The sequence below is a fragment of the Cucumis sativus genome, chromosome 6 (assembly GCF_000004075.3).
Source record: "Cucumis sativus cultivar 9930 chromosome 6, Cucumber_9930_V3, whole genome shotgun sequence".
NCBI classification, from domain to species: Eukaryota; Viridiplantae; Streptophyta; class Magnoliopsida; order Cucurbitales; family Cucurbitaceae; genus Cucumis; species Cucumis sativus.
This window is the reverse complement of record NC_026660.2, coordinates 20,292,914-20,319,808: the sequence shown is the minus strand read 5'-3', so window position 1 is coordinate 20,319,808 and position 26,895 is coordinate 20,292,914. Positions and strand designations below refer to the sequence as shown.

At 30.9% G+C, this 26,895-nt stretch overlaps 3 protein-coding genes across 3 annotated transcripts; all 3 read left to right on the top strand.

The window, feature by feature from the left end:
- Positions 1-1,061: 1,061 nt before the first annotated feature.
- LOC101207368 (protein ENHANCED DISEASE RESISTANCE 2-like) lies at positions 1,062-7,779 on the top strand. The gene is made up of 21 exons (XM_004149870.3): positions 1,062-1,539; positions 2,276-2,350; positions 2,436-2,489; positions 2,569-2,634; positions 2,707-2,768; positions 3,772-3,902; positions 3,992-4,038; positions 4,124-4,224; positions 4,448-4,543; positions 4,639-4,703; positions 4,795-4,866; positions 5,114-5,260; positions 5,357-5,661; positions 5,735-5,798; positions 5,900-6,075; positions 6,320-6,421; positions 6,522-6,572; positions 6,659-6,802; positions 6,887-6,982; positions 7,091-7,192; positions 7,347-7,779. Exons 1-21 carry the CDS (start codon positions 1,387-1,389, stop codon positions 7,437-7,439), a joined length of 2,202 nt encoding a protein of 733 aa, XP_004149918.1. The 5' UTR covers positions 1,062-1,386; the 3' UTR covers positions 7,440-7,779.
- A 10,435-nt stretch (positions 7,780-18,214) lies between these two features.
- Positions 18,215-20,570, top strand: LOC101204084 (GATA transcription factor 8). The gene is made up of 3 exons (XM_004149856.3): positions 18,215-18,366; positions 18,562-18,828; positions 19,554-20,570. The coding sequence occupies exons 2-3, from the start codon at positions 18,595-18,597 to the stop codon at positions 20,301-20,303; spliced, it is 984 nt and encodes a 327-aa protein (XP_004149904.1). The 5' UTR covers positions 18,215-18,366; positions 18,562-18,594; the 3' UTR covers positions 20,304-20,570.
- Positions 20,571-23,376: 2,806 nt separating this feature from the next.
- On the top strand, positions 23,377-25,178 carry LOC101207616. The gene has a single exon (XM_031886631.1). The coding sequence runs from the start codon at positions 23,741-23,743 to the stop codon at positions 24,623-24,625; it is 885 nt and encodes a 294-aa protein (XP_031742491.1). The 5' UTR covers positions 23,377-23,740; the 3' UTR covers positions 24,626-25,178.
- Positions 25,179-26,895: the final 1,717 nt, after the last annotated feature.

Below are 26,895 nucleotides of genomic sequence, written 5' to 3'. Positions count from 1 at the left end.
AAGAGAGATTGGTAAATGGTAAGTACAAGATTTAGGGCTGAGTTTGAGCATGTAAATAGGAGAGGACAGAGCAAAAACATCTCATTTTTCAAGGGCTGAAATTCCAATATATTGAGAGCCATACAATTAATTGGTTTCTTTCACTCCCAACCATTCCTTTTTTGGCTTTTTTTTTTCTTTAAATAAATAAATAAAACTCATTTCACCTCTTTTATTATTATTATTTGTTTCTGGATCAAAGACAATCAATGATAACAAAATTAACTATTAATCAGTTGGGTTTGTTAGATTCGAACTAAAAGAAAAGAAAAGGTATCCACCAAAAAGAAAACAAAAAGTTCATATTTATAGGCGTAATTACCTAAAATTCACAACGCATTCTAATTCCACACAATTTCCAGCACAAAAATAGTTCAATATTATTTACAGGCAATGTCCAAAAAGGGCGATTATTATATACAAATTTACGCTTTTACCCTTCAACATTGAATTAGAATTGCTACCCAAAGGCAAAGAGCATTACATGATTTTTAATATATAACAACATTAATCAAACCTTATTCTTCTAAACTAATCATATTTCAATCAGCAAAACATAATCAAGGAACTCAAGCAAATAACAATAAGTATTCGTCAACTTAATACATAGCTTAGCTTATGCATATCTAATCGCTTTTGTTTTTAGTATTACAAGTTACATTCACCATAGAGAAAACTTTTTTAAATGATAAAACTATTAAAAATATAGCAAAATGTCTACGTGTATTTATAATGGAATATATTACTTTTTTGTGCTTTCCCGACCCTACAATATTTGAACTAAAATAAAATGAAAAAAAAAAACATCAACCTAGCGGTGGTATTAACATGGTTTGTTAAGGGTATTTTTTTTACTAAAAATTAGAAGGTGAAATTTTAAAAAAGAAATTAGAAAAAAGAAAAAAGAAAAAAGAAAAAGGAAAAAGGAAAAAGAGAAGGGTAAAAGGGTAATTGCGAATATGGTTATGGTAATATTGTTTGTACGCCAAAACAGAGGGAGTTTAAAAAAGGAGTAAGAGAGATCAAAACGAAAATTGAGAAAGAAGAGGGAAGAAGCTTTCTCCATCTCCCTGAGAATTCAGAATCTGGATTTTTTTTCTCTTTCAATTTTCTGCCCTTGATTCTCTGATTCCCTTCGTCGGAATCAGAGAGTCATTTTCAATCCTCTGTTTCTTCCTTATTTTCATATAACCCCTCTTCTTCTTCTTTCACATTCTCTGTTTCAACCCATTTTGGGGGGAATTTTTCTGCATTCAAATCCATATCCCCATTCTAATGGCCATGCTCTAACCATAATTTCATCCCTCAATCTTCTGTAACTTCTTCCCTTTCTTCCTTCTTCTCATCATGGGGGCTCCTATTGAAGACGGCAAAATGGAAGGTTGGCTCTATCTCATCCGCTCTAACCGTTTCGGCTTGCAATACTCGCAGAAGCGATACTTCGTTCTTCAAGATGATTGCCTCAAGAGCTTTAAATCTGTCCCTGTTTCCGGGAACGAGGTATTATTCCCTTTATTTCTATTTCACCTCATTTTTTGTACTTTCTGTTTTTTCCTTTATTTCGTATCTGCTTAAGCGTTTATTTTGAAGAATTATTCCTTAATCATGCCTTTTTCTATCCGTTTATTAAGCATACTTGACTTGACTCTGGTTGATATGATAGTTTGTTCTGTCTTTCATATAGTTGGAAATTGGATAAAAGATAAGAAATGCCTAAGGGTCCACATTGTTCACTTCATCTAACTGCTTTTGTCTTATCTGTGCGGATTATTGGGCATCTCTGGATCATGGATGTGAACTATTATAGCTTTAACTGAAGTTATTCTCATTATGAATTTCCAATCAGCACGCCCTTCGAGGAAAACTTTGTGTAAGTTGTACAAATTGGTTTTTGATTTGTCCAACCCATGGTTAAACTCGTCATCTTCTTAAACAAAGTCCCAATAGTTTTTTATTCGTCTTTTTCCTCCTGTTCTTCTTGCTGTTTCTCTTTAACAATTCAATAGTTGAAGACACTCGCAGAAGACTTTTATTTGAGTATCGTTCTGTGGTAATTGACAGTTACTCCCTTCCTTGAAGTTGGAGGTTTTTATCCCTAGATTTTGGCTTCTTGTACATATAAGATATTAATTGCATGCTTTGGATGCATTTGCATTTTGTAGTTTCTTCAATAATCCTTAAATTGAATATTGATTAAACAAAAAGGTATACTAATTGAGATACTGTTTTTCACCAGGAACCAAATAGAAGTGCAGTGATTGACTCCTATATACGAGTTACAGATAATGGGAGGGAGAGTATTCATAGAAAAGTACGTTGGTAGTAGAGATTAGTATCTTTGAATGGGTTGTTTCTCGAGTAAATTTGTATTTGATAATTTCATATGAAATCTGTAGGTATTCTTCATCTTCACACTTCATAATACTGTCAATCAAAATGATCGACTCAAGGTAAAGTTAATTCTATATGAAATACAATGCAACATTTGGAATGAATTTGATTCTAAATTCCTTACATTTAACTTTATAGTTGGGAGCCAGCAGTCCAGAAGATGCAGCAAGATGGATCCGCTCTCTGCTTGATACTACGTTGAAGGTATAAAAGTTTGTATTTACAAATAAAGTGTTATTCCCATGGCAGAGTCCTTATTTTTCACTGTGCATCTAGGGCTGTTCGGATCCAACAAGAAATTTCAGGGATCGCTCTAAGAGACAGTATCCAGTTTTAAGGTATACTATAGCTGTTCATCCTTCAGTTCTTTTTTCTTTTAGTTCAATTGTGGGGTGCGGTCAAAATTGGAACCTCAGATCTCTTGGTGAATGGTTTGGCTTTTTCATATGGTTCTTTAGAGGTCTCTTTGCTGCTTTTATTTTTCTTTGATTTTTTAAAATAAAACATATGGTTAAGAAAAAAAAAAATGATGTTACCGTTGATTGAAATTATCTTTTCCCAAACGAAAAATTATTATATTATTATAATTTTAGAAGTAAAAAGTAAAATAATAGAGAAATATTTTCAACTATAGGATAATAAATTTAAAAAATTATAATATGTAGAGAAGATTTGTTTATCAATATTTATCATTGAAAATAAACGGACTCATTTTGTTATATTTTATAAATATTTTAGTTCTGTCATTTATAATAATTTTTCAATAATAAATATTAAAATATTATAAAATTATAGGTTAAATGCAAAATATTGAAGTTTTGGAGTATGATATTAACTTAGATGTTTTCAAATATAGCAAAATAAGTCAATTTATTTATAAATATAATAAAATTTTACTTTCTATTTGTGATGGTAGGCTACAAGGCCCAAATAGACATTTCTGACTGAAAGCAAAATATTACATGAGTGTACTTTTTTTTTTTGCTAATTTTCTATAAAAAAAACTGTAATTTAATATTTTTAAAAAAAATTGAAGGGAATTTTATAAATTTTAGAAGTAAACAAAACTAGGGGTAAAAAAATTCAATGAGAAAAAAGATAATGGGAAAAAAAAATGAGTATATAAAGTTTTTAAATTAAATTTAGAAAAAGACTAAAAAAGAAGGGAAAAACAGTCATTATTATAAAGAATTTATATTTGTAATATTAGAAAAAGGAGCAAAATGTGTAGAGAAGGTTTCTCTTATGGGGTGTGCGTGTGTAAGGATATCATGCATGTAAGTATTGAATTTTTGTTTCTGAATGCGTTTCGATAGGATCTTCTTTTTCTTTCTTGGATAGATTTCGTGGGTCAAAAAGAATGGACTGGAAGGCTTCAATAGACTGGACTGTCTGTTCCTCTGTACAAATGGAAGCAATGACATCTGATGTTATTGCACCTTCCCCATGGAAAATTTTTGGTTGCCAAAATGGTGAGACCTGAATTTCTCATTTGCATTAAAGTAGCCAAAATGGATATGTGGCTCCATTAATAATATATGTTGAGTTTGATTATATGCAGGTTTACGGCTTTTCAAAGAAGCAAAGGATAATGATTCTCATCGGAGGGTAAGTTTCCATTTTCATTTCCTTACCTGTTCTGATTCAATGTTTCTGTTCGATCTCTTTGTTTGATAATTTTGTGCTTTGTCAGCAATGGGATGATCATCCCGCTATAATGGCAGTGGGTATGGTTTGTGGAACTTCCGAAGAAATTTTTCGGACCCTTATGTCTCTTGGCCCATCAAGATCAGAGTAAGACTCTTTTATTACGTTTGCTAATGGAACTGTACTGATAAGCTCCGAGTTTTTCATATTTCATTTGTTCATTCCTTTTCCTTTTTTTTTCTCCCCCTCCCCCTATTTAGAACTCTTTGTAGTGCAATTGATAATTGTAGTTATGGTTTGTTCATGATTAATAGAGTTAATTATTCTTTGGTTTTCATGTCCTTTAGAACTAACTTCTTTCTGTCTCCAGATGGGACTTCTGCTTCCTCCGTGGAAGTTTGGTCGAACACCTTGACGGTCATACAGATATCATACATATGCAACTATATCGTGATTGGTTACCTTGGTTAGAACTTCCTATCTTGTAGAATTCTCGTTAGTATTTTCGTTAACAAAAAAAGAATGCATGCTTATGCATACTGAATGCAACATAACTTTCAGGGGAATGAAAAAGCGAGATTTTCTTTTGCGTCGGTATTGGAGAAGAGAAGATGATGGCACATATGGTAACAATTTTCAGGAGAAATTGAATGCTTGAGAAACTTTGGAATCTATAATAAGATCAACCCCTAACTTCTCTCATCTGTTTCTTCACAGTTCTACTATATCATTCTGTGTTTCACATGAAGTTTCCACCACAGAAAGGCTACGTTCGTGCTTGCCTTAAAAGTAATGTATGCAATGCCAATTAACTTTGTAGATACTGTAAAGAACACAATAGCTAACATTCATTCTCGACCCATTTGCTTCATTCACGTTGGTTCTTCCACATCTTTCAGGAATTATATATAAATAGTTTTTCTATACCATCTCTCGCTCCTATTAATTAATCCACACCGAAATTCTTTACCTCCTGAGTATTGGTGGATTGTAATTTGTTCTAATACTCAAGGATCTTTTATGGATGAACGTCCAGGTGGAGGATATGTTGTAACTCCAGTAAACCAAGGTAAACACTCTCTAGTAAAACACATGCTTGCAGTCGATTGGAAGTTCTGGAAACTTTACCTGCGCCCTTCATCAGCCAGAGCTATTACTATACGAATGGTAGAGAGGCTTGCAGGTATCAATATACTATTTAGAGGGTGTCCATGATGTAATTGGCTTTTATTTTAGATTTATATGGGAGATTTTCTCAAATTATACTGCATAATGGCAGCACTAAGAGAGCTTTTCAGAGCCAAGGTTGGTGACTCTTCGTCTGAGTTCTCATCATCAAGTAGAGATCTTAGACACTTTGAGTTGCCCCAAAGTGAAATGGACGAGATAAAGACAGAAATACAGTCTCCTGAAACAATGAGGAAAATCAAAGAGGCGTTTTCAAAAGAGAATGAAGCGGAAATGCCCCGTGCTAGTTTGATTGGACTGAATGATGCTGTTGATGAATTTTTCGACGTTCCTGAACCTTCAGAACTTGACCTCTATGAGAATGAATGGACGTCTGACTTGACTTTGCAACAGCTGGTACTTTCTTATTGCTGAACTTAAAATTTCTTACAATATTTATACCAACTTTATTCTGTTTTGCGATCTGCAGAATATGTCTCAGAACAAACTATCAACAGCAGCTGTTTTTGTGAAAAAGTTGCACGATCTTGCTGGTCAGTTTTTGGTGGTGATTTAATTTATTTTAAATGTGGAATTACAAGCTTTCTTTAGATTTCTTACTTCTAAAGAATAAAACAAGAATTGTGAGTTTCAGTTCAGAAGAAGGGTTATGCAGAATTACCCGAGTTGCCCAGAGAAGAAAGTATGGCATACTCGTATGGATCCACACTTCCAAAAGACTTAAACTTTTCTACTCCCTGCAGTGTAGCATCAGCAGATCCCTCTTTGTTTTTGATACGCGGAGAAAACTATTTGAAGGACAGCCAGAAGGTATTGTTTAATGTTATATATGGCTGCGTTTCATGATGTTGTTCAGCATATAATGGATATGGAAGTAACCCACCCGAAAATCTATGATAGAAAAAAATCTACATAACTCAAATTCTCTCGAAGTTTGGTACACTACGTTCTCATCGAATGACAAAGATGGGATATCATCCAGCAATATTTATGATCGAACTCAAACATTGGAATTGGACAAATTTTGATTATTTTCCACAATTCTCTATACCAGATCAAGGCAAATGGCACGTTGATGCAACTGGTTGGTGCAGACTGGCTAAGGTCTGACAGACGAGAAGATAATCTTGGTGGGCGTCCTGGTAGTATTGTTCAGGTTTGGCTTGGTTTGAAACTATATGTACTGTACTTACAAGAGTACATCATATGAATGAGGAAAATGGTTGATGTTAGTTATTATATATATGTGTGTGCAGAAGTATGCAGAACGAGGTGGACCAGAATTCTTCTTCGTTGTTAACATACAAGTAAGTGGCTTTTATGTTTCTTCTCACAGCCACCATAATTAAGTAGGATGGAAGTTTACTCATTGGTACTGTGAAACATGAATTAGGTTCCTGGCACAACCATGTATACCTTGGCAATGTATTACATGATGAGGACTCCTCTCGAGAGCAGTCCCTTGCTCAAAAATTTTGTTGAAGGAGACGATGCCTTTAGGAATTCGAGATTTAAGCTTATACCTTACATTTCTCAGGTCAGAAACAAAAGCTACACATATGAAATTAAAAACTTAACAATTCTGTCGTCTGACATTCTCCATTGTAAATTATATTGTTAGGGATCATGGATAGTCAAGCAAAGCGTTGGCAAGAAAGCATGCTTGGTTGGTCATGCACTTGAAGTACATTACTTTCGTGGAAAGAACTATTTGGAGGTGAAGTAACTAACTAAACTAAGAAGAGAGTAGTTATAATGATCTCTCTCACTCGCTCGTTCGTTCGCTGTCATGATATTGTAATTCCTTGTTTTTGGGTGAAAGCAGGTAGAAATTGATGTTGGGTCTTCAACGGTGGCAAGAGGGGTGGTCAGTCTTGTTCTTGGTTATTTAAACAATTTGGTCATAGAAATGGCTTTTGTAATTCAGGTGATACACTCCACACGCTTTCAAACATCTTCTACTGTCTTCTCTTCTCAGTTATACATTGTGGAGGAATAAGAACAATCTCATGAAATGTCAACGAATTTCATTTACTTACACGTTTGACTGGGAATGGTTTCGTTCTTTTGTTTTTTGGCAGGGCAACACGCAAGAGGAGCTTCCTGAGATCCTTCTCGGGACATGTCGACTCAATCATTTGGATGTGGCTAAATCACTCCTTGTAAAGCCATGAAAATACCTACCTCCAAAAGTTCTCAACCTATCTCAGAACAAGCATTGGACTCATTGAATTTGGATGTAGATTGATGATGCCATTTTGTTTCCCCCACAATATACAAAAATTTTCAGTTGATTGATGGGGGAAGAAGAGAGAGGGTGCCAGAAGAAAAGATTTATATTTGGTTGATTCTTTTTCCTGATTAACATTGTATAGAATCACTCAATTTTTTCTATTCAATCTGAATTCTCAGTTCAATTGTAAGGAACTTTCGTTCCATCTGACTCTTTTAGTTAATAGTCAAATAAAAAATAAAAATAAAAGGAAAAAAGTTGCTCTAAAGTTATGATGTCAATTAACCCTACGTCGTTTTGTCGTGGTTTATACCAAATTCTTATGCAATTTTGTGTGTTAATTATGGATAAATATACTGTGGATATCAGTTATTAATTGTTATGATAAATTTATTTGGTTTTTATCTAAGGATAGTTGTAAATTTAGTCATTAGATGCAAAATAATTAAGTATATAGCAACATTTTTAAAAAATTATAAATATAACCAAAATTGTCAAATTTTATCAATGATAAAAGTCTATTACTAATAGACCATATTGTAAATATTGGTCTATCATTGATATATCATATAAATCTATCAGTCATATAAGTCTATTAATGCTATATTTATAATTCAATTATACAAAAGTAATTACCCTTTTATTAGTACAAAACTAATCCAAAATAAAATGGAGTTATGGGCTGAGAGTATTAGGCTCCCATCATAGTCCTTCTGGGCCTAATAGCCGAGTACGGCCTAATCAATCTGAGATGTCCAATTTTCAATGGGCTTAGTAAAGTCCAATCAAGTGAGTCCGATGAAGAAATAAATATATAATATATATTAACAATTTCTTTTCGAATTATTATTATTGGATAGAATTCTTTCGACCTCTGAGTGCCACTAAAGATTGAGATACATTAGCTAAATGAAGAATTCATTCATCTCGAGATATAGTATGTCCTATATTGTGTATTAAAATCTACACGAATCGTATATCATCCGCAATTAAGAGAACTAATCTAGCTAATCGTTTATTTCGTAAAATTAGCTTTTGTTATAAATAATTTTAAAAGGTCATCAGAGTAAAAAAGAGTCTAAATTGATTGAAAATTATGGAGTTTAATAAACTGAAATGAACTTATAAGTTCCATATACTATTAATGGACAAAAGTTTACCGTTTATTTTGATAAAGTTATTAACTTATACTGTTAATTTATTTCAGAGTAATAAAGGAATGGTTTGTGTTGTTAATTGAATTTGAATGATTGTGATTGAAAATGGAAGACATTATAAATAACACCAAAAATTCAGAAAGAGAAATTAAATTTGTGTACGAAGAAATAATTAAAAATGGTGTGTCTGTCTGCACATAATTGGCGAATTTAAGAGGATACATATTTAGTATTTTGTTATAAAGAGGTTGAAATAAATGTAGAAACCTTTTTAGATAACAATTTAATTTTCCTCCTCTATCCCTTTTTCTTTTCTTTTAAATACATTTTTCCACCCATCACTTAAATACAAATACAAAACTTCCATCCTTCTTTTTAGATATACAATATTAAATTTATATGCCATCTATCAACTTCAATTTAAATAATTCAGTTATTTAAAACTATATAAAAAAACAAGTGTTTACGTGAAATTTCGAGAAAACTTAATATGTGGAGTTGAACTTATGTTCATGTTATATTTGTGTTGTTTTAATGCAGTATAGTTTGATCTCTAATATTTGATCATCTGATTCTCTATCGTTTGGATGCTCACGTTTGATTTGAGGAAAGAGAGCATGCGATGTTCTTGAGGTTAGAGTCTTGGAAAATAGCCTGTATCTTCAAAGAAGAGCTTCAATCTTCAAGTGCGATAAGCTTCGGGAGTTAGAGAGTCTTTTAACTCTTGAGAGAATTCTCTTTAGACTTTTTGGAGTCAAAATATTTCGAGGATAACTCTCATATTTATAGAGTTGATTCTACATGAGCTTTGTGGACTTGAGCCTGGTTGGTCCGTGTAATAGACTCAAATGCTCAACCACATGGATTTATGTTATATTTAGCACTTAGGCTAAATTAATTAAGTTTATTTTCTTAACTCAATTGAACTTTAGTCAAAAGTAAATAATATTTAATTGAACCAAAATAAATAACTTGATCCAATTGTCATAATGAAAACACGTGACATCATTATAATTCGTCAATTTATATCATCAATTTTAATTTGGGACACATGTCAAATCTTTTAATTAGTTCCAAATTCAATCACATGTATTTTTCATCTTTAATTTAGTAAATGTTATGGCATTTTGTGATTGGTCTAAAATTTCTTATTCAAGAACAAACAATTTCTATTCTAATTAACATTAAATTTATCTTTACCCATCAACTTTAAATTTTGTAGTGCATCAATTATTTAAATTTCTACAAATTAAATTTTAAGTTTTGAGATGAATACAAAATATAATCTACAACACTAACTATATACATATCAATATAATATAAGATATATAACAAATTACATGACATAAAAAAAAAGTAATTAAATACCACAAATACTAATATGACAAATAGTATTTTGTTTATAGACTATTATTTGTATAGATACAGTTACTAGATTGTCTTGTTCTATCACGAACAGATAGATCTAAAGTGTGATATTTTGTAAATATTTTAACTTATTTTGTGATATTTAAAAATAAACATAAAAGATGAATTTATATATATATATATATATATAATATAGATGACGTTGAAGCAAACACTCAACCAAATTGGGTGCATGATTGAAGTGAACCCATCTGCCCAAATTGGGCCCATGGAATTTACTTCCAAAAATAATTTTTGTAATTGTTATATAATATATATATATAAAAGAAACAAAGAATAATAGCAATAATAACAAGAATAATAATTTTAAAAAGAAATAGTGATGAATGATGCAAAAGTGAAAGGTAGAGTGCCATTTTCTTAAAATGACCTATAAAAATAAAATGTGAATGAAACTAAATATAGTAATACAAATAAGACATCCAATTTTACAAAACCCTAAACTATACTCTCCCAATACACTCTTTTTCATTCATAGTTAATGGACCAAAGTAGTTGTCTTCTCCCCTCTTACAACTTTCCATTATTAATTTCATTCACCAATATATCTCTACTTTTCCCACCCTATTTCATCCATTTCTTACGCTTTTCTTCCTTTATCGTAATAGATAAATCGATTTTGGTATAGCATCTCAAAATCTATCTTTGTCTACTATTAAAAAAAACAATCAAGTTTTGTAATGTTTATAAATATTTTAATTTATTTACGAAAACAATCTTCCTAAAACACATAACCCTCCAATTTGATGAACAAAATCAATGTTTTGGTTTGTGAATCTTCTCAAAACCAATATCGACATAATCCTTCCTTATTTTCAATCGACCACTTTGTGTTCGGTGACTTGTGCTCGCATGGCCGCTTTGCCTTGAATCCGTGATGAACTATTTAGCATATGATGGGCAATTTTGTGATTTTAATCGGTTTGAATTATTGTTTAGGCGCACGTTGGTGGCACATGTCAAAGCGCCCACGTGGCACGTGCCTCCCAAAAATTCAATGCTTTGTTTTTGTATGTAATAAAATTAAAATAATAAGAAAAAGAAAGATAGGGGTAATGTTGGTAAATTAGAAAAAATATATATATAATCACATGGGGGCGTCCCCACCATGTGGATGATGAAAGAGTGTACCAAAAAGGGTTGATCATTAAACCACCAATATCATTAACAAATCCACCACGTGGCATGATCTCATTTTCCAATTTTATATATATTTTTGTGATCTACTCTTACATGTTCTCACATTATTATCTCATCCTATTTTTAATACTAATTAAACTAACCCTCTCCCTCTCCTCATAAACATTTCATTTAAATTGTTTTTAATGAACTACATAAAACCTTCAATCACTACCATTTGATGATATTAAAACAATATATATATATATACAACATTTCAAGTTGAGTTCTCTTAATGATACATTTTCTTAAAAAAAAACAAATACTTCAACTTTTCATATTTTGTGTCGGTCGATTATAAACTTATCTTTTCGTATCTTTCACTTGCTTAAAATCGTCGAATGAGGTTACTTACCGTTTAACTCGTGTAGTGGTGTTTTGTTTGTGGTAATTTTGGAGTTCTCTTCATCTTACTTTGAAGATGTTGGTAAGGATTTGCTTGGTTTTTCTCAACTCTCGAAGTTTTCAATCGCTATGCGTAATATGTCTTTCACCTATTTCAAAATTTTCTTGTTCACGAATTTAACTAACAGACAAACAATCAAAGGCTTAATCTCCTGTTTCAAATAAAGTTCAATTTTGTGTAACAAAAACATGAAATAATATGTAAATCTGTGTACAGTTTGATTCACCTTGTTTTTCTCAAATAATCATATAATCTTTTAAAAGTCCTTTGTTTACGAGAGTAAGTCCAATTGATAAAAATATGTTTTGTCATAAATATTTATAATATTATACTTTTGAAAACATTGGTTTGGAGAAAGTTGTATATTCAAAAGATTTGGGAAAGATTACGTACAATTTCGAGATTAACAACAAGAAAAAAGAAAAAACCAAAACAAATTATAGTTTGGATGTGGGATAAAAAAAATCAAAATTTTATTTGAAAAACATGGTCTATCTCGATTTGGAAGTATAAAAAAAATCTTATAACAAATACAAAAAAAATGTGTTAATTCTTATGTTTAAAATTTTGGAAGTTCTACTCATTTTTTAAACGTATATATTACATTTTATACGTGTTTATCTCTATAAAATATGATGTTTTTGTGTCATATTTTCAATTATTTTATAAAGAATTAGGAAACTTTTTTTCTTGATATGTGTACTTATCATTACCAATGGGATAAAATAACTTCTTGAAGTGATCACGACCATGTATACGAATTGATTTTGAGACTATTTTTTCAATAGTTCAATCCGTTTCATATTTATGGTTGAGTTTAATTGCTTAGAACTAGAGAGCTATTCTACTAAATAATATATTGTTGTTGATATTTGTGAAGTCTATTTCTTTATTTATAGCATATATTGATCCGCTATGACTTATGATGAGTATATCTTCACCAACCAAAAATATAAATTTCGTATCAAAATTATTAGTGTTTCAATCAATAATATTAATTTTAAATTGAGAGAGATTAATTTAAAAATATTAATATCATTCTAATTCATAAGCTTTCAAATTTGTTCCATTAATTTAATCAATAAAATTTCATTTCATAACCATTCAAGTCTTTGAGTTTTTTATTTTGAAAATTAACACTTTTATCTATTGTTTAAAATGTTCATATTGTCTATTGAAGGTATTCCTTGAAAAGGGCCAAACCTAGAGGGAATTTGAATCTTCACGAGGAAACATGTGTTCCAAAAGAGAAAAGTCAAAGCATTAGGTTTTGAACTCACTAGTCATGTTGGTAATTAATTATATACCAATAGAAAAATAACCAAGTCGTGTTTGATCTAGCGCTTTGTAGCATTAAGGAAAATACGTTATAAATAGTATCATTCAATGTCTTCAATAAAGAAGAGTAAGTAATCTCCAAATGAGAGTCATGATCTTACTTTTTATTCTTAGCTAAACTATATGGTCGTCCCTGTATACTAACTTAGGCATTCGTGCATGAAAATTTGACACCACATTGGTAGGAAAACTCTCGCGTAGGTTACCTCGAATAGCGAGACTCAATGAAGAGAAGTGGTTGGTTGACAAGCCCACAAGAGCCTGCAACAAAAAAGAAGCGTGTGATCTAGTTACCCACACCAACATTATATATATCTTAGAAGTTTTTTTTTTTTTAATTAAAGACAAATATTCTAATAATTGAAGGGAAAAAATCTAATTTTAAAAAAGATTTCTAATTTTCTTTTGGGTAAATATGTTTTTTTTTTTTGTTTGAAATCATGTTTGTACTATTAACACACTAGTACACATATTCAAAGCTATTTATTATGTTCTTGTTTCATTTGAATTCATGCTAATATTAACATGTTAGCACATACATTCAAAATCGTAAAAGATATTTCTTTTGAAACCATACTCGTTTTAAGTAGTCTAATTTCCAACACACGTATTCCAAGCTAGATTATTTTCTTTTTATTTCTTTTGAAATCATACTTGTATTAGCAACGACGATACACATATTGAAAGCTATATTATTATAATATTTTTATTTAGTTTGAAATCATGTTGATATTATCATGCTAACACACACCTATTCAAAGCTATATTATTATCTTTTTATTCCTTTTAAAATCATGATCGTATTAATATTCTAGTAGAGATTCAAAAGTACATGGTAACCTTTTTATTTAGTTTGAAATCATGTCCCCTGTTAACATGGTATTGCAGATATTGAAATGGAAAATTAATTTAAAAAGTTGAAATTAAGATGGTAAAATATTGAAAAAAAGGAAAAGTTTATGGAGGTGATAATGAATAAGGTTGAAAGTGTAGATAGAAAATAGGTAAAGTTGAAAGTAAAGAAAGAGTAATTAGAAAAAGAGAATGGGAGAGAGGTTTGGCAGCAACCTGTTGGTGAATATATTGAGCTCATAATAAGGAAGAAATGCACATTGATGAAAATTACTTTTGTTCTATATATGCTCTTTTTGTTGTTCTAAATAATTGAATACAAAAACGATTTTAATTTATTCCTAGGTTTATGTTAATGTATAGGAGGAGGCATGAGTAAGTGAAGTGACACAACTTTATTATTTATTTATTTATTAATCATCATCATTATTATTATTATTATGATAAGTGGATTTTTGGCTAGCACATTGCAAGTGCAAATGCTTTGACATTTGGGGGGTCAAAGAACAAATACCAAAAACTCGGGGCCAGCTAGCTTTTGCTTTACAATGTTTATTTTATTTTTCTTTTTGCTTTATTTCTTTTGGAACTATTAATCATAATTTAGTGTAAGTAATAAAGTGAGTGGAGGTTCACTTCTTCTATACAATTACGTATACGTAATTCCCATTTTAGAGAATAAAATATAAAATATTCCACTTTTTTTATTAAAAAAAAAACGCGTTATTTGATTTTTGACTTTTAAATCACAAATTTGCAAAATTATTCACAAAAGGAAATATCGGGTGTGGCCGGGCCCACGGGTAGTCCGTCATCAGATCATGATTTTTGTCTTTAAAAAAAAACACTGTGATGTACGGTATGTGATTGATGGGTCCCACTGACAGTTCTTCTCCCTTATGGATCATCCCAACATCAACGAAACTTAAGCAAAGTGACAACTAGGCATTATCACGTGACTCTGGGACCTACTTCCCAGTTCCCCCTTACTTTCTCCTCTCCTCTCACCCATTATTCCATTCCATTTATATTTTTGCCTTCTTCCTAAATTAATAAGATTCTTTCTTTTCTCATTTTTCTCCATTTTTCGTATTTTGTATTTACTGTCATTACCCACACTTTTACATATTTTTCAAAATTTATATACATATATATACACAAAGTATTTATAATTTGAGAGCACGTTGGACACTCGTTTACAGTGGGTGGCTGCGTTATGGTGACCCAGCTGTAACATTGAGGAGTCGATTCCCTGTGGTGGGATCCACCCTAACCCTCAAATCTATTTTTATGAAACGCGTAATACCGTCGGTGGAAACGTGCCTCTGGCCCCCACCCACCGCACGCTTCATTCACGTGACATCCTCCTCCGCCGCCCGTTGCGCCGGGTTTTCCCTTTTTCATTCTTTTTTTCCCTTTCTGCCCCCACCCATCTTCAACTCTAACCATTTGGTTCATCGCCCTATTTTCGTCTTTCTTCTTTTCAATTGAAACCCACCGACTCCCACTCACATGATTTTTATGAAATTTCTTCTTTCTTTATGTATTCTATATGTTCCAAACACTTCTACGCGTACTACTTATTTACTTTATGTATTATTCAAATTCAAAAGTTTTAATTTATTTTAAAATAAAACCAAAATTGTTGCACATTTAACTTTAATCATTGAAACAAAAAGTAGATATATTGTTTTATTAATTTAAAATATTTTTTAAAAAATTCCCATTTACACCTATCCATTCATAATCCAATTTTAACTTTAGTTTAAAATTTTGACATTCATTGGATTTCCATCTTATTACATAAGTTATATCCAACCTGTATTATTTTCAGCATGATTAAATGAGTTGTTACATGTGTAATTAAAGAAATGTGATTAAAAAATAATATAACAAAATCAAAGGATGAGAAAAGGGGAAGTAAAATATGGAGGGCAAAATAAAATTGAAAGGGAACATTGTATTAGAAGAATAAAAAAGGAAGATTGACCTTTTTAATTAACATTCCCTTAGCTTAGAAGGAATGAGATGTTTTTATGTCTGATTAAGTTTAAAATATAAATTTATTAAAAGTTCACACACCAAAGGCCAAAGCCCAAGGTTTGACTGCCCTTCAAATTTGGGGGCACTTTGTCCCAAACCAAATTTTATCACTTAACAAAAACAAGTAAAAGAAACAACTTTCTAAAAGAAGTTGATATTCAATGAGTACATTGCAAGTTAATTGTTTCCTTTTTCTCTCTTTCTCATTAATTACAACATAAAAGTTACATCAAAACACTAACTTTTCATCCTTTTAATGTTTTTTTTTCTTCTTTTTTTCTTTTTTTCTTTTGTTTTGTGAGAGGGTCTTTAAGAAGGGATAGATTCAAAGAGTAGAAATCAAGTTAATTTAAAAGGTGATAGAGTTATATATATATACAAATTGAAGAAAACCCCTGAAATCAATACACGTCTTTATTTTGTTGTAATTTTAGCTGACTCTTTATATATTCCTTTGTAGTGAAAAATATTATTAAAACAAAATAATTTTTGAATACATTATCCATTTGGTTATTTTTGACAAATTCACTAAAAATTTAAGTTGTCAATTATATTTACAATAAGATAAAACCTTACAATTGTTTTTATTAATGTTTGTCACTTACCATTTTGGGCAGCGACCACCGACAATTCCGCCGACGATAATGAATCCTTTTTCGTAGGTGGGGTGAAGTTGTAAATTTAAGTAAATTGGGTTTAATATTTTATTGTGTTACAATTTTGTTTTTCTTTTCTTTTATATTGCTTCCATTCCTCATTTTCCAAAGTTAATTTTTATAAATATATCCAAAATATTTACGGTCTTTCAAAAAATTACACATTTATTCTTCATTTTTATCGTATATTTTCTTTTTTTTTTAAAACAATAATCTTTTTTTTTCAAATATAAAAGATCTTAAAGAAATCATTATAACTCAAAAAACACGGTTGTTTAGATTTGGATTGGAACTCAAAACACATTTGCTTTAAAATACGATCCTTTAGATTTAGGTTATTTAAAGAACGACTATAGTTAAAACAAAATACGATAGTCTAGCAAAAAAATCTCGAAAAAAATTTGTTTATATTATAAAAAGTACTCAAAATTTAAATTATATTAGCTATAAACTTTTAGTTGAAATCATGTTATATTTTATAAATATTTATTTTTATCAATTTTGTCATAATTCATTTTTCTCAATTATTTATAATTTAAATGATTGAATATACCAATTATTATTTTATAAAACTTCATTAACAACAACTTGGGAAAATAAAAAAATAAATTTAATATTGAAAAAAAATTATTTATACAGAAATTCATTATGGTTAAGTTAAAGAGTTTAATAACGTTTTTTTCAAAGTGAGCTTGGTTCATTAATAGTTAATTTAACATGAAAATTGACTACACTATTTTAATATAATTTTGGATATTTATCTTGAATATTTGAAATTCCATGAAATGGGAAAAAATAAATTATAATCCCCTAATATTTGACAGAATAAACTTTATACTAATAAACATGCATTAAAAATGAATGGAGTAAGAATGACGAGAAATAAAAAAGAAAAAATAATAATTGTTACTTATTTAAATTAATCAAATTTGATGAAAAGAATTAGAATGAATTAATTTAAATTAAATATACTAATTATATCGTAATTATCGGTTGTGATTTTCTTAATTTTCACCCTTCTACTTTTTTACGTAATTTCTCATTTTCCCACCGCCATCTATTATTATACTAATTTGATGGATTGCATTTTTTTTTTCTCCTTTGATTTAGACGATCTTTCCCACCTTACTTATTATTGTTATTATTTACTACTTAAGTTGTGTCTTTCTTGAAACTATTGAAAAAAAAAAAAAACAAAAATAGAGAATAGAGAATAGAAAATTTGACAGACTTTATCATAAATGTTAAACAGTTTCAATTTTTGATATTTTCTACGGAAATATTGAAACTGTTTAAAAATATAATAAAATCCATCGATTATTATTATTTTCTATTCATAAAAATTATCCTATAGAGAAATAAAAAATAATATAAAACCAATTATTAGTTAAGTGGATTTAACGTGGTGAATATAATTTAAGATGTAATTTGATTTTACATTTATATATATATATATAAAAATAGATTCTAGATTAAGGAACATAGAATTAGAATTGAAAAAAAAAAAAAAGGAAGAAATTGGTTGTGGGAAAGTGGGTCCCATTGGGTGCAATGAAAGAAGAAAGAGAAAGCTTGAAAATGAAGATATATATATATATATATAAATATAAAAATACAGCTAAGCATCCCAACAACAACCACTCTGTGTTTCTTTTTAGTCTCTCTTTTTGTTTCCCTCCTTCTTCATCTTCTTCTTCCCAATTTCATTTCACAACTCTCTCTCTACAATGCAACTTTCTTAAACTCTCCCTCCCTCCCTCAAACTCTCTCTGTCCATTCTCTTCACTTCAATTTCTATTTTCATTTTAGGTAATTTCAAATTCCTCACCTTCGTGTGTGTGTGTGTGTGTATATATATATTCCACAAATTATATATATACACACTTTATTTTTTGAAACGGAGATCTTTTTTCTTTTTTTCTTTTTTTCTTTTTTTATGGATATTGGTATTCGTATTCCTTATATATATATGAACTTAATTTTGTGTTTTTTTGTGTCTCTCAGTAAATTAGGAGAAATTTTATTTGTTTAAAGAGGATGATTGGAGAAAATATCGCGGAGGAAATTGACTGTGGGAATTTCTTCGACAATATTGAGGACCTTCTTGAAGACCTTGATCACGACGTCGATTTCAATACCAACTCCGCAGCCTTTCCTCCCATTTGGTCTGAACATTCCGATTCTTTGCCCTCCGACCCCGTCGTCGACCCCGTCTTGTTTTCCGTTAATACTGCTCCTGACTCTGCTCTCTCCCCCGACCTCTGTGTTCCTGTGAGTTCTCACTTTAATTTCAATACTTCATTTTCAAATTTTGTGAAAATTAAACTCTCTATTTTTTCCCTTACTTATCAATTCTCAATATTTGAGTATAATTGCAGGTATTTAAGATTAGGTGAATATAACATCAAATTTAAGATTTGAAAAAAAAAATTTCACAAATACACTGGAAAACTGATATACTAACTACAATCATAGTTAAACACTGGTTCATATAACGATGTAACGATGGATATATCTGCATATTCGTTGTTACTACTATATATTAACCAATATATTCGTAATTGAATGATTTAATATTGATATAAAGTATTAATAAAAAATATATAGAAATAGGTTGAATATCTTTTATATACAATTCTTATCATCTATTTAGCCCATATGAATTTAATACAATAGGATGGGCTTGGAGACAACCATTTATTATGCATGACTGCTGCACCCAATTAAAAATGCTAAGCTTTTTCAAAAGAATATTAAAATATTAATGTTTTATGTGGATAGAAAAAATAGATTATGGAATTTAATTTTATCTAACTCAAAATTTTATAAATTTTCTGAAATTTATATAAAAAATATGAAATTAACGGGACATTAGTAAAATGACGTCATGATGAAAAGTAAATTGAAAGAAATGGGGTTTTGATAGGCTAAGTAGTAGACCATGGAAATATACAATGAGTCCTAAATTCATAAATTTCTCTCCTTTTTTGTTCCAGTACGATGACCAAATGGAATGGCTCTCAAATTTCGTTGACGATTCCTTCTCCGGCGCTGAAACCCTAACCATCAACGCCTCCAATTTATCACCGCCGAGCCAATTTCACATCTCAAGTCCAGTCTCCGTTCTCGACAGTAGCAGCAGCAGCTCCAGCTCCGACGAAAAGAAGCCTCTATCCACCAAGGATGGTAGACGAGGCCGCGCTCGCAGCAAGCGACCTCGACCAACGACGACTTTCATTCCCCGGACACCGGAACTAACTTCACCAACGAATTCAGGCATTAAGGTTTCATCGGAATCAGAGAACTACGCGGAATCCTGTCCTCCATTACCACTACCAAAGAAAACGAAGAAAATCAAATTGACATTCCGACGGGATCAAAACGATACGCTTAATCCGCAAGGGGTGAGAAAATGCCTACATTGTGAAGTGACGAAGACTCCGCAATGGAGAGCAGGGCCATTAGGACCTAAAACTCTATGCAATGCTTGTGGGGTCAGATACAAATCGGGCCGCCTGTACCCGGAGTACCGACCGGCAGCGAGTCCAACATTCGTCCCGTGTTTACACTCCAATTCGCACAAGAAAGTTCTGGAGATGAGAATAAAACAAGTGGAGAAAGGTGTGGAGTTGAGGGCGGAGGAATCACCAGCGGAACTCATTCCAAATACAGACAGCGGCATTATCCTCGGGTACATTCGACCGGAGAAATCCATGTTGAACCTGACCTCAACCTCAATTCCTTGATTTTTTTTCTTTTTTATATAAATCTTACTTTGTAGGGGTTATTTGTACAAAGAGATGGATTTGGGAGTAAAATGAAAGAAATAGATGAGAGAATTTAGAATATTTAAAAGGGTTTTAGGAAGAGAGAGGAAATATGAAGGGTAGAAAGGACTAGGGGTTTTTAGTTTGGTTAATTGCTATTAGGTCCTTTATTTATAAGTTTATTATTAGATATTGGTTTATGGCTTTTTGGGGCTTTCTAATTCTTTTGTTTCATTTTGATATCCATGTTTGTTTATCACAATATTCTTTTTGCAGTTTAAACGGTAATGAAAAAGTTTTTATTTTTTATTTTTTTCATTAATACTTCCTTCTTTGTTTTTTTAAAGATACATTGGATCACAAAATTACTGTGGCTTAAAATTAACCAAAACCCTTTAAACCCCAATAAATTCTTTATTATTAATTTTCAAAAAGTGTTTTTAAGTGTTAAACTGACTCGATTGATCCAACCGATCGATCGACCGCTTACACATCGAAGTCAAGATTGATTTTGAACCTTTACTAAATCGACTACGGTTGGACTTTTAATGATCACTCATAATTATAGTTTGTTGAAGACGCTTACCATCTAAGCTTATTATTAATTTTAAAATATAAATTTATATCTCATATATTTATTATAAATATTAGAGAAATATATAGATGTCCATTTCAAGTCATGTGTCTTAGTCTTATGTACTTAGGGGCCGTTTGGGGTAAGGGTTGGATAATGAAAGGGTCAGAGTTATGATAAAACTAGTGTTAAGATAAATTGTATTTGTGGGAAGAGTTTATGAAAGTAGTATTATGATAAGATGTGTTTGGAGGAAAGTTATGTGAGTAGGGTTATAATAGTGTTACGATAAGGTGTATTTGAGAGAGGATTATGTAGATAGTGTTATGATAGTTTTATGATAATATGTGTTTGGAGAAAAGATTATGTAGGTAGTGTTATGATAAAAAAAAAAGGATTCTAAGAATGAACGTTTAATTAAGAAGTGATTTTAATAAATACATTCACAACCAATCTTATCACTTATAGATCCTATACTAAACCACCATGTCATCAGTCTCATGATATGCTCATTTACTATCACTGGTACGACATCTAACACTGATAGGTCCTACAGTAAACCACCATGTCATCTGCTCATTTACTATCAATGAGACGATATCTATCAGTGATAGACCATATCATTAAAAGCTTGATTGATGATATATATTGTAAGAATAAAAACATACCTGGGTTAATTTCTTTTAGTTTTGTAAAAAAGTTGGGAATCAAGGCATAAGATTCTTTTGCTTCACCATTCAAAGAATTCATAATAAGTTCCTTTGCCCTCCACGCTTTATAGTAGCTAACATTTACACTAAGTTTAGTGCGCATGTGAGTCATAATATCGTTTGGAGTCGAACAGTCAAAAGAACTAAAGTCTTTTATCATACAATCACTAATCAATGATGAAGATGCTTGTATTTGAGTAGTTTGAATAACATTCATGGAGCAATCATGATTAACAATATACTTTCTTAGTCGCCATAATTTCTCACCCTTGTAATGAAATGCACGAACATACCATGAACAATTATCTTGGGAGCACTTAAACCTAATAGATTTATAATTTGATCTCACGGTTTTGAACTCAAAATTGTTATTTATAGCAATGTAGTAAAATGACTTTGATAGTAGTTCCTTGCTAGCAAACATATCATTTTCTTTCAAATCGAATGTAGAAGACAACCTACTAACATGAATATATGTAAGAATTTGAAAATCATCATCAATTGAAGAAGAAGGTAGCAGAGAAGGCAAATTATTCATCCCACTGTTAACAACACTAGATGACCATTCTAAATCCATAGAGACATGAGGAGCATGGACAACTAATGGATGTCTTGTAATTTGCCCTTTAACTAAACTTAGAAACCAAGCAACATCTTTATCTTCAGGAATTTCAACCACAGTTTGAATATTAGTGATGCCATAATCCAATAAGATTGACAATTGTATTGAAGAAGGAGATGCATCCAATCGAACTTCCCTTAATATTAAGCCCACTAAATTTTCAAAACATATTGTCTCATCAACCAATACACATGTAGTCTTGTAATTCAAGTATTTATTTGTATCATCCCATTGTCCACTATGAAACACTATTATTGGAAGGTTAATCATAATTCCGAATTACTGCAAAATAAAAGAAAACAATTATCATCCTACTATTACATTGAAGTATTGATAAAATCTTTAAAGAAAACAAAGATCAAATGTAAAATCTTTAAAGAAAACAAATTCAATTGCATACCATATGATTTAACGAAAGATTGTTGCAAAGTTGTTGGACATTGAGAGCGACTAGTTGGAGGACGACTAATTGTTGGCGCACAATGAAGAAGGTTATCTTTAGAAGAAAATCACGAAGAAGATAGAGAAACGACGGTGAAGATGGAGAAGAGAGAAAATCGTGGAGTAATGACGGTGAAGATGGAGAAGTAGAAAATCGCGCAAATTTCCTTTTAAACCGAGAGTAATTTTGGAATATTTTAAAGAATAATTAAAGATTTGCTATATATGCAAATTGTTATATACTTAATATTTTATGCCAAATAGGTTACACATTACAATTACCCTTCAATAAATATATCTAGCTCAATACACTAATAAGTATTCCCAAGTAAAAAAAAAGTAAATCTCGTAAATTTTGAGAGCAAAGAAGTTCAAACTCGGCCAAATAAGCACATACATGAACATCTATTTTGAATTTTAAACTCAAAATAAGAAATATCACGATCGAGTTTGGTCAAGATTAACCAACAAAAACATTACAATAAATTTACAAAAGATTGGTTATTTTTTAAATGTTAAATTCAAAATTTTGAACAATTTCTCTATTTATTTAACTAAAAAAGAAGGAAAAAAATTAGGGTTAAAAATATTTATTATTAACTTGTATATATTTATTATTAATTTATAAATAGTAAATAGAAAATTGTTAAATTCGTCACATATATATATATATATATTTATTATTAATTTAGTAAATACTAAACCCTAAACCCTATATCATTTCCAATCGTCTCTCCTTCTCAGAAGTCTCCGATAGTCGCTCGCGCTCGGCTCTCCCTCACCATTGCGTTGTTGCCGGCTTCTATACTTTTGTTGTCTACAACTTTATCCTCAGCCTAAACTCAAAATTTAGGGTTTTTTCTTCGCCAAATTGAAACTCGCTCTGGAGCTCCCACCCGGCCATTTTTAAGGTAAGAAACTTACCTTCTAATCCTTCTTTCTTCATCAGTTTTAGGGCTTTAACTTGTACTTCCAAGCGTTCTAGTTAATGACTAATTCAAGATTTATCTTCATCTGAATTGAAATGTTCATAGTTTCTTTCCGTTCTGTCTAATTTCAGACACAATCGATGTTCAATAGCAAAAAGATATTATTTGCCTGTAGTCAAGCTATTGGGAACTGTTCTTTACGAAATTTCAATTCTGTTTCTTTTTCTTCTTTACAATTTGAAACGGGTAATCACTATTCTGTTCTTCAGTCCAGTAGTTTTCAACATTGGTTCAAAAATTGGCAAGAGCTTCGAAAGCATAAGTTAACAGCAAGTACTTTTGCTGGGGCAATTGGGTTTTGGCCTCGTCGAAGGACTCAACTATGGTTGGAGAAACTTGGGGCAATTGATCAATTTTGTGGTAATCTTGCTACTTGTTGGAGTAATATGAAAGAAGAAGAAGCACTCGAAAGATACAAGCTTATTACTGGAAACTCTGTTTTGTTTCCTGAATTTCAAGTCTATGGTAAAGCAAACTCGGAAGATGATTGGTTGGCTGCTTCACCTGATGGTGCAATTGATAAAATGGTTTATGGATTGCCTTCACGAGGTGTGTTGGAGATTAAGTGCCCATTTTTTAACGGTGATTTGAGAAATGCTTTACCATGGTCACGAGTTCCTCGTTACTGTATTCCTCAGGCTCAAGGTTTGATGGAAATAATGGATAGGGATTGGATGGACTTTTATGTTTGGACTCCTAACGGTAGTAGTTTGTTTAGATTGTATCGAGATCCCGAATATTGGGATGTCTTGAAGATTGCTTTGTCGGATTTTTGGTGGAAGCATGTTCAACCTGCAAGGGAGATGTGTAGTAAATATGTCATTACAAATCCCCTCGTTGAGCTTAAGTCTCTTAGGCCGTCACCCAGGCATGAACTGTGTAGTTATATAGTTTGTGAGAGCAAACGGGTTGTCAATAATTCTAAGTTGCTCTTGCGTGAATTTGATGGGAGACTTCAAACCTAATTCATTGCAATCAATGGCTAAGCTTACAGTAAGGAATCTCAAACTCGAGCTTGAAGGGAGTTCTTGTTAACTCGAAAATTGCGGAATCTAACAATGATGTGAATGTTGTCAAACCAAGCACATCTCAAGTTTGACTACTACCCTTTTGCATCCATTGTTGACCCCCAGCCACGTGCTAGGGAAGTCCATCATTGCTTAGAGACATATTGAACATGCCGTGACACATATATCAGTCCCAATTCTAACTTCATTGGTGTGTAAGGATATGGTAGCAGCATGAAATGCAAAGGGCCATGGGGGAAGGTAAGCCTTTGGACTTCTGTTTGAAGGCTATTGATAATAGAAAAATCTGAACACTCATCCGTTTTCTTATTGAAAACACACAAACTAAGACTAAACTAAAGGAGACTCTGAGTTCAGATCAGAACTTAGACCTATGCATCTTAGAAATAATTGTAATTGTCTTTTGTTCTTGGGCAATGATATTGAATTAAAGGAGGAGGTTACATGATTCTTTATCACAATTAATATCTCTATCAATTCTTCTTCTCTACTCCAATATCTTAAAGCTATTTTTCATTTCTTTATTGGGTTTGGAAAGAAAGTCGACGAGTAATTCCTAAATTACATTATTAATTATTAGGTTTCAAGTTATGAAGTTGGTGGGTTGTTTTTGTTGAAATTTAGTAGAACATGAAAACCATGATTGGACTCATGGTTTGTTCTTGACATTTTGCTTCATGTTTTACCTTCTATTTAAATTTAGAATCTTTTTCAACTAATTTATTTGGAAAGTTAAGTTTAATTTGAAATTTCCAAGTGTTTGTTAGACATTTTTTAATAATTTATTTTGCACTAAATTTGAAGCTTATAGCGTTTGATTATTAGATTATCCTTTTTTTTCCTTCATGTTTTTGTTTTCTCTTAAAATTATACTTATATATTAATACACATAATTTGCATTAAAAATTATAATGTGTCTATGTTCTCAAAATTTATAGTACAAAGGCTAAAATCAAAGTGTAAAATGAACTAACATTTGGATTAATCCAAATTTAGAATTCAATTCTAAGTATAGAAACTAAAATTGAAGTATAGATGATCAAAATAATACATTAACTTTAACGAAAAAGGCTTGATGTATATTACCTGTTTATTTATTTAAATTGAGCATATGTGGGAAAAAGTGAAATCAAATACATGATTTTAAGCTTATTGATATCTTACCCAACATAATATGAAGCTTTTAATGCAAATAGAGAATCGTGAACTTAAATCAAAGGAGTGATGCTAATAATTATTGTTTCCTCTTCACTCATTAGAAAGGCAAGCTTTTGGAAACATACAAGCAATTTGATTTGGGAATGGTTGGATGGGACAATTGACCAATATACATTAAGCTAGATTGATTTTCTATAAACAATTGATTTTCATTGAGGGTCATTATGTTAGGGCCATTTTTCCCATGGAAATATCTTGATATTGATTCAACTAGTTGATGATTGATGTACATTTTTTTTTCCAATATAGTGTTATTTTGCTCTCTCTTTCTTTCTTCTAGTTAAGAAAGTTGAAAGTTCAAATCCTCCCACCACAAGTTGTTTTACTAAAAGGGGATAGGTTTCGTGATGTTTTTTCATTCATAGCTTCACATAATATTATTATCGTTTTAGTTTGTTAAAATTTATTTTTAAATTAAAGTTGAATATATACTAAATAAGTGATTCCAGCCATTGTTGAACTCGTGAAAAGTAGAAAACAAAGTAACCTATTTAGCAGATATATAATCTCAAGCTTAAAAGTTCAAAATGAAATTAGTATATTGAAGAAAAAAAATTATGTAATGGAAGTAAAATGTCTTTTTAAAAATCAAATACAACTCAATCGTCGATTCTCTTACTCTTTAAAGTTTAAATTGATAAGAAGGGATAATGTGGCCTAAACCAAATACATATGGTGGGTCTTAATCCCTACCTTTCTCATTTTGTTGGCTTCACCTAAACTTGTTTAAACCCAAACCAAATCTTTATTAAATAATGTTCATTTAAATAACTAATAAAAAAACATTATTTTTTTAATCTATGCAACCTGTCATTGTTTGAACTATTTTTATTTAATTTTACCCTAACTTAACTTGAAATTTTGAAAATTTGAAGTTTTGACTTTTTTTTTTTTTTGGTTGTTGATAGTACAGTGTTTTGAGGACTAATTGGGTTTATCCTAGAGTTGATAAGATAAGATTATTATAGAGAATTATTGTTGTCTTGATT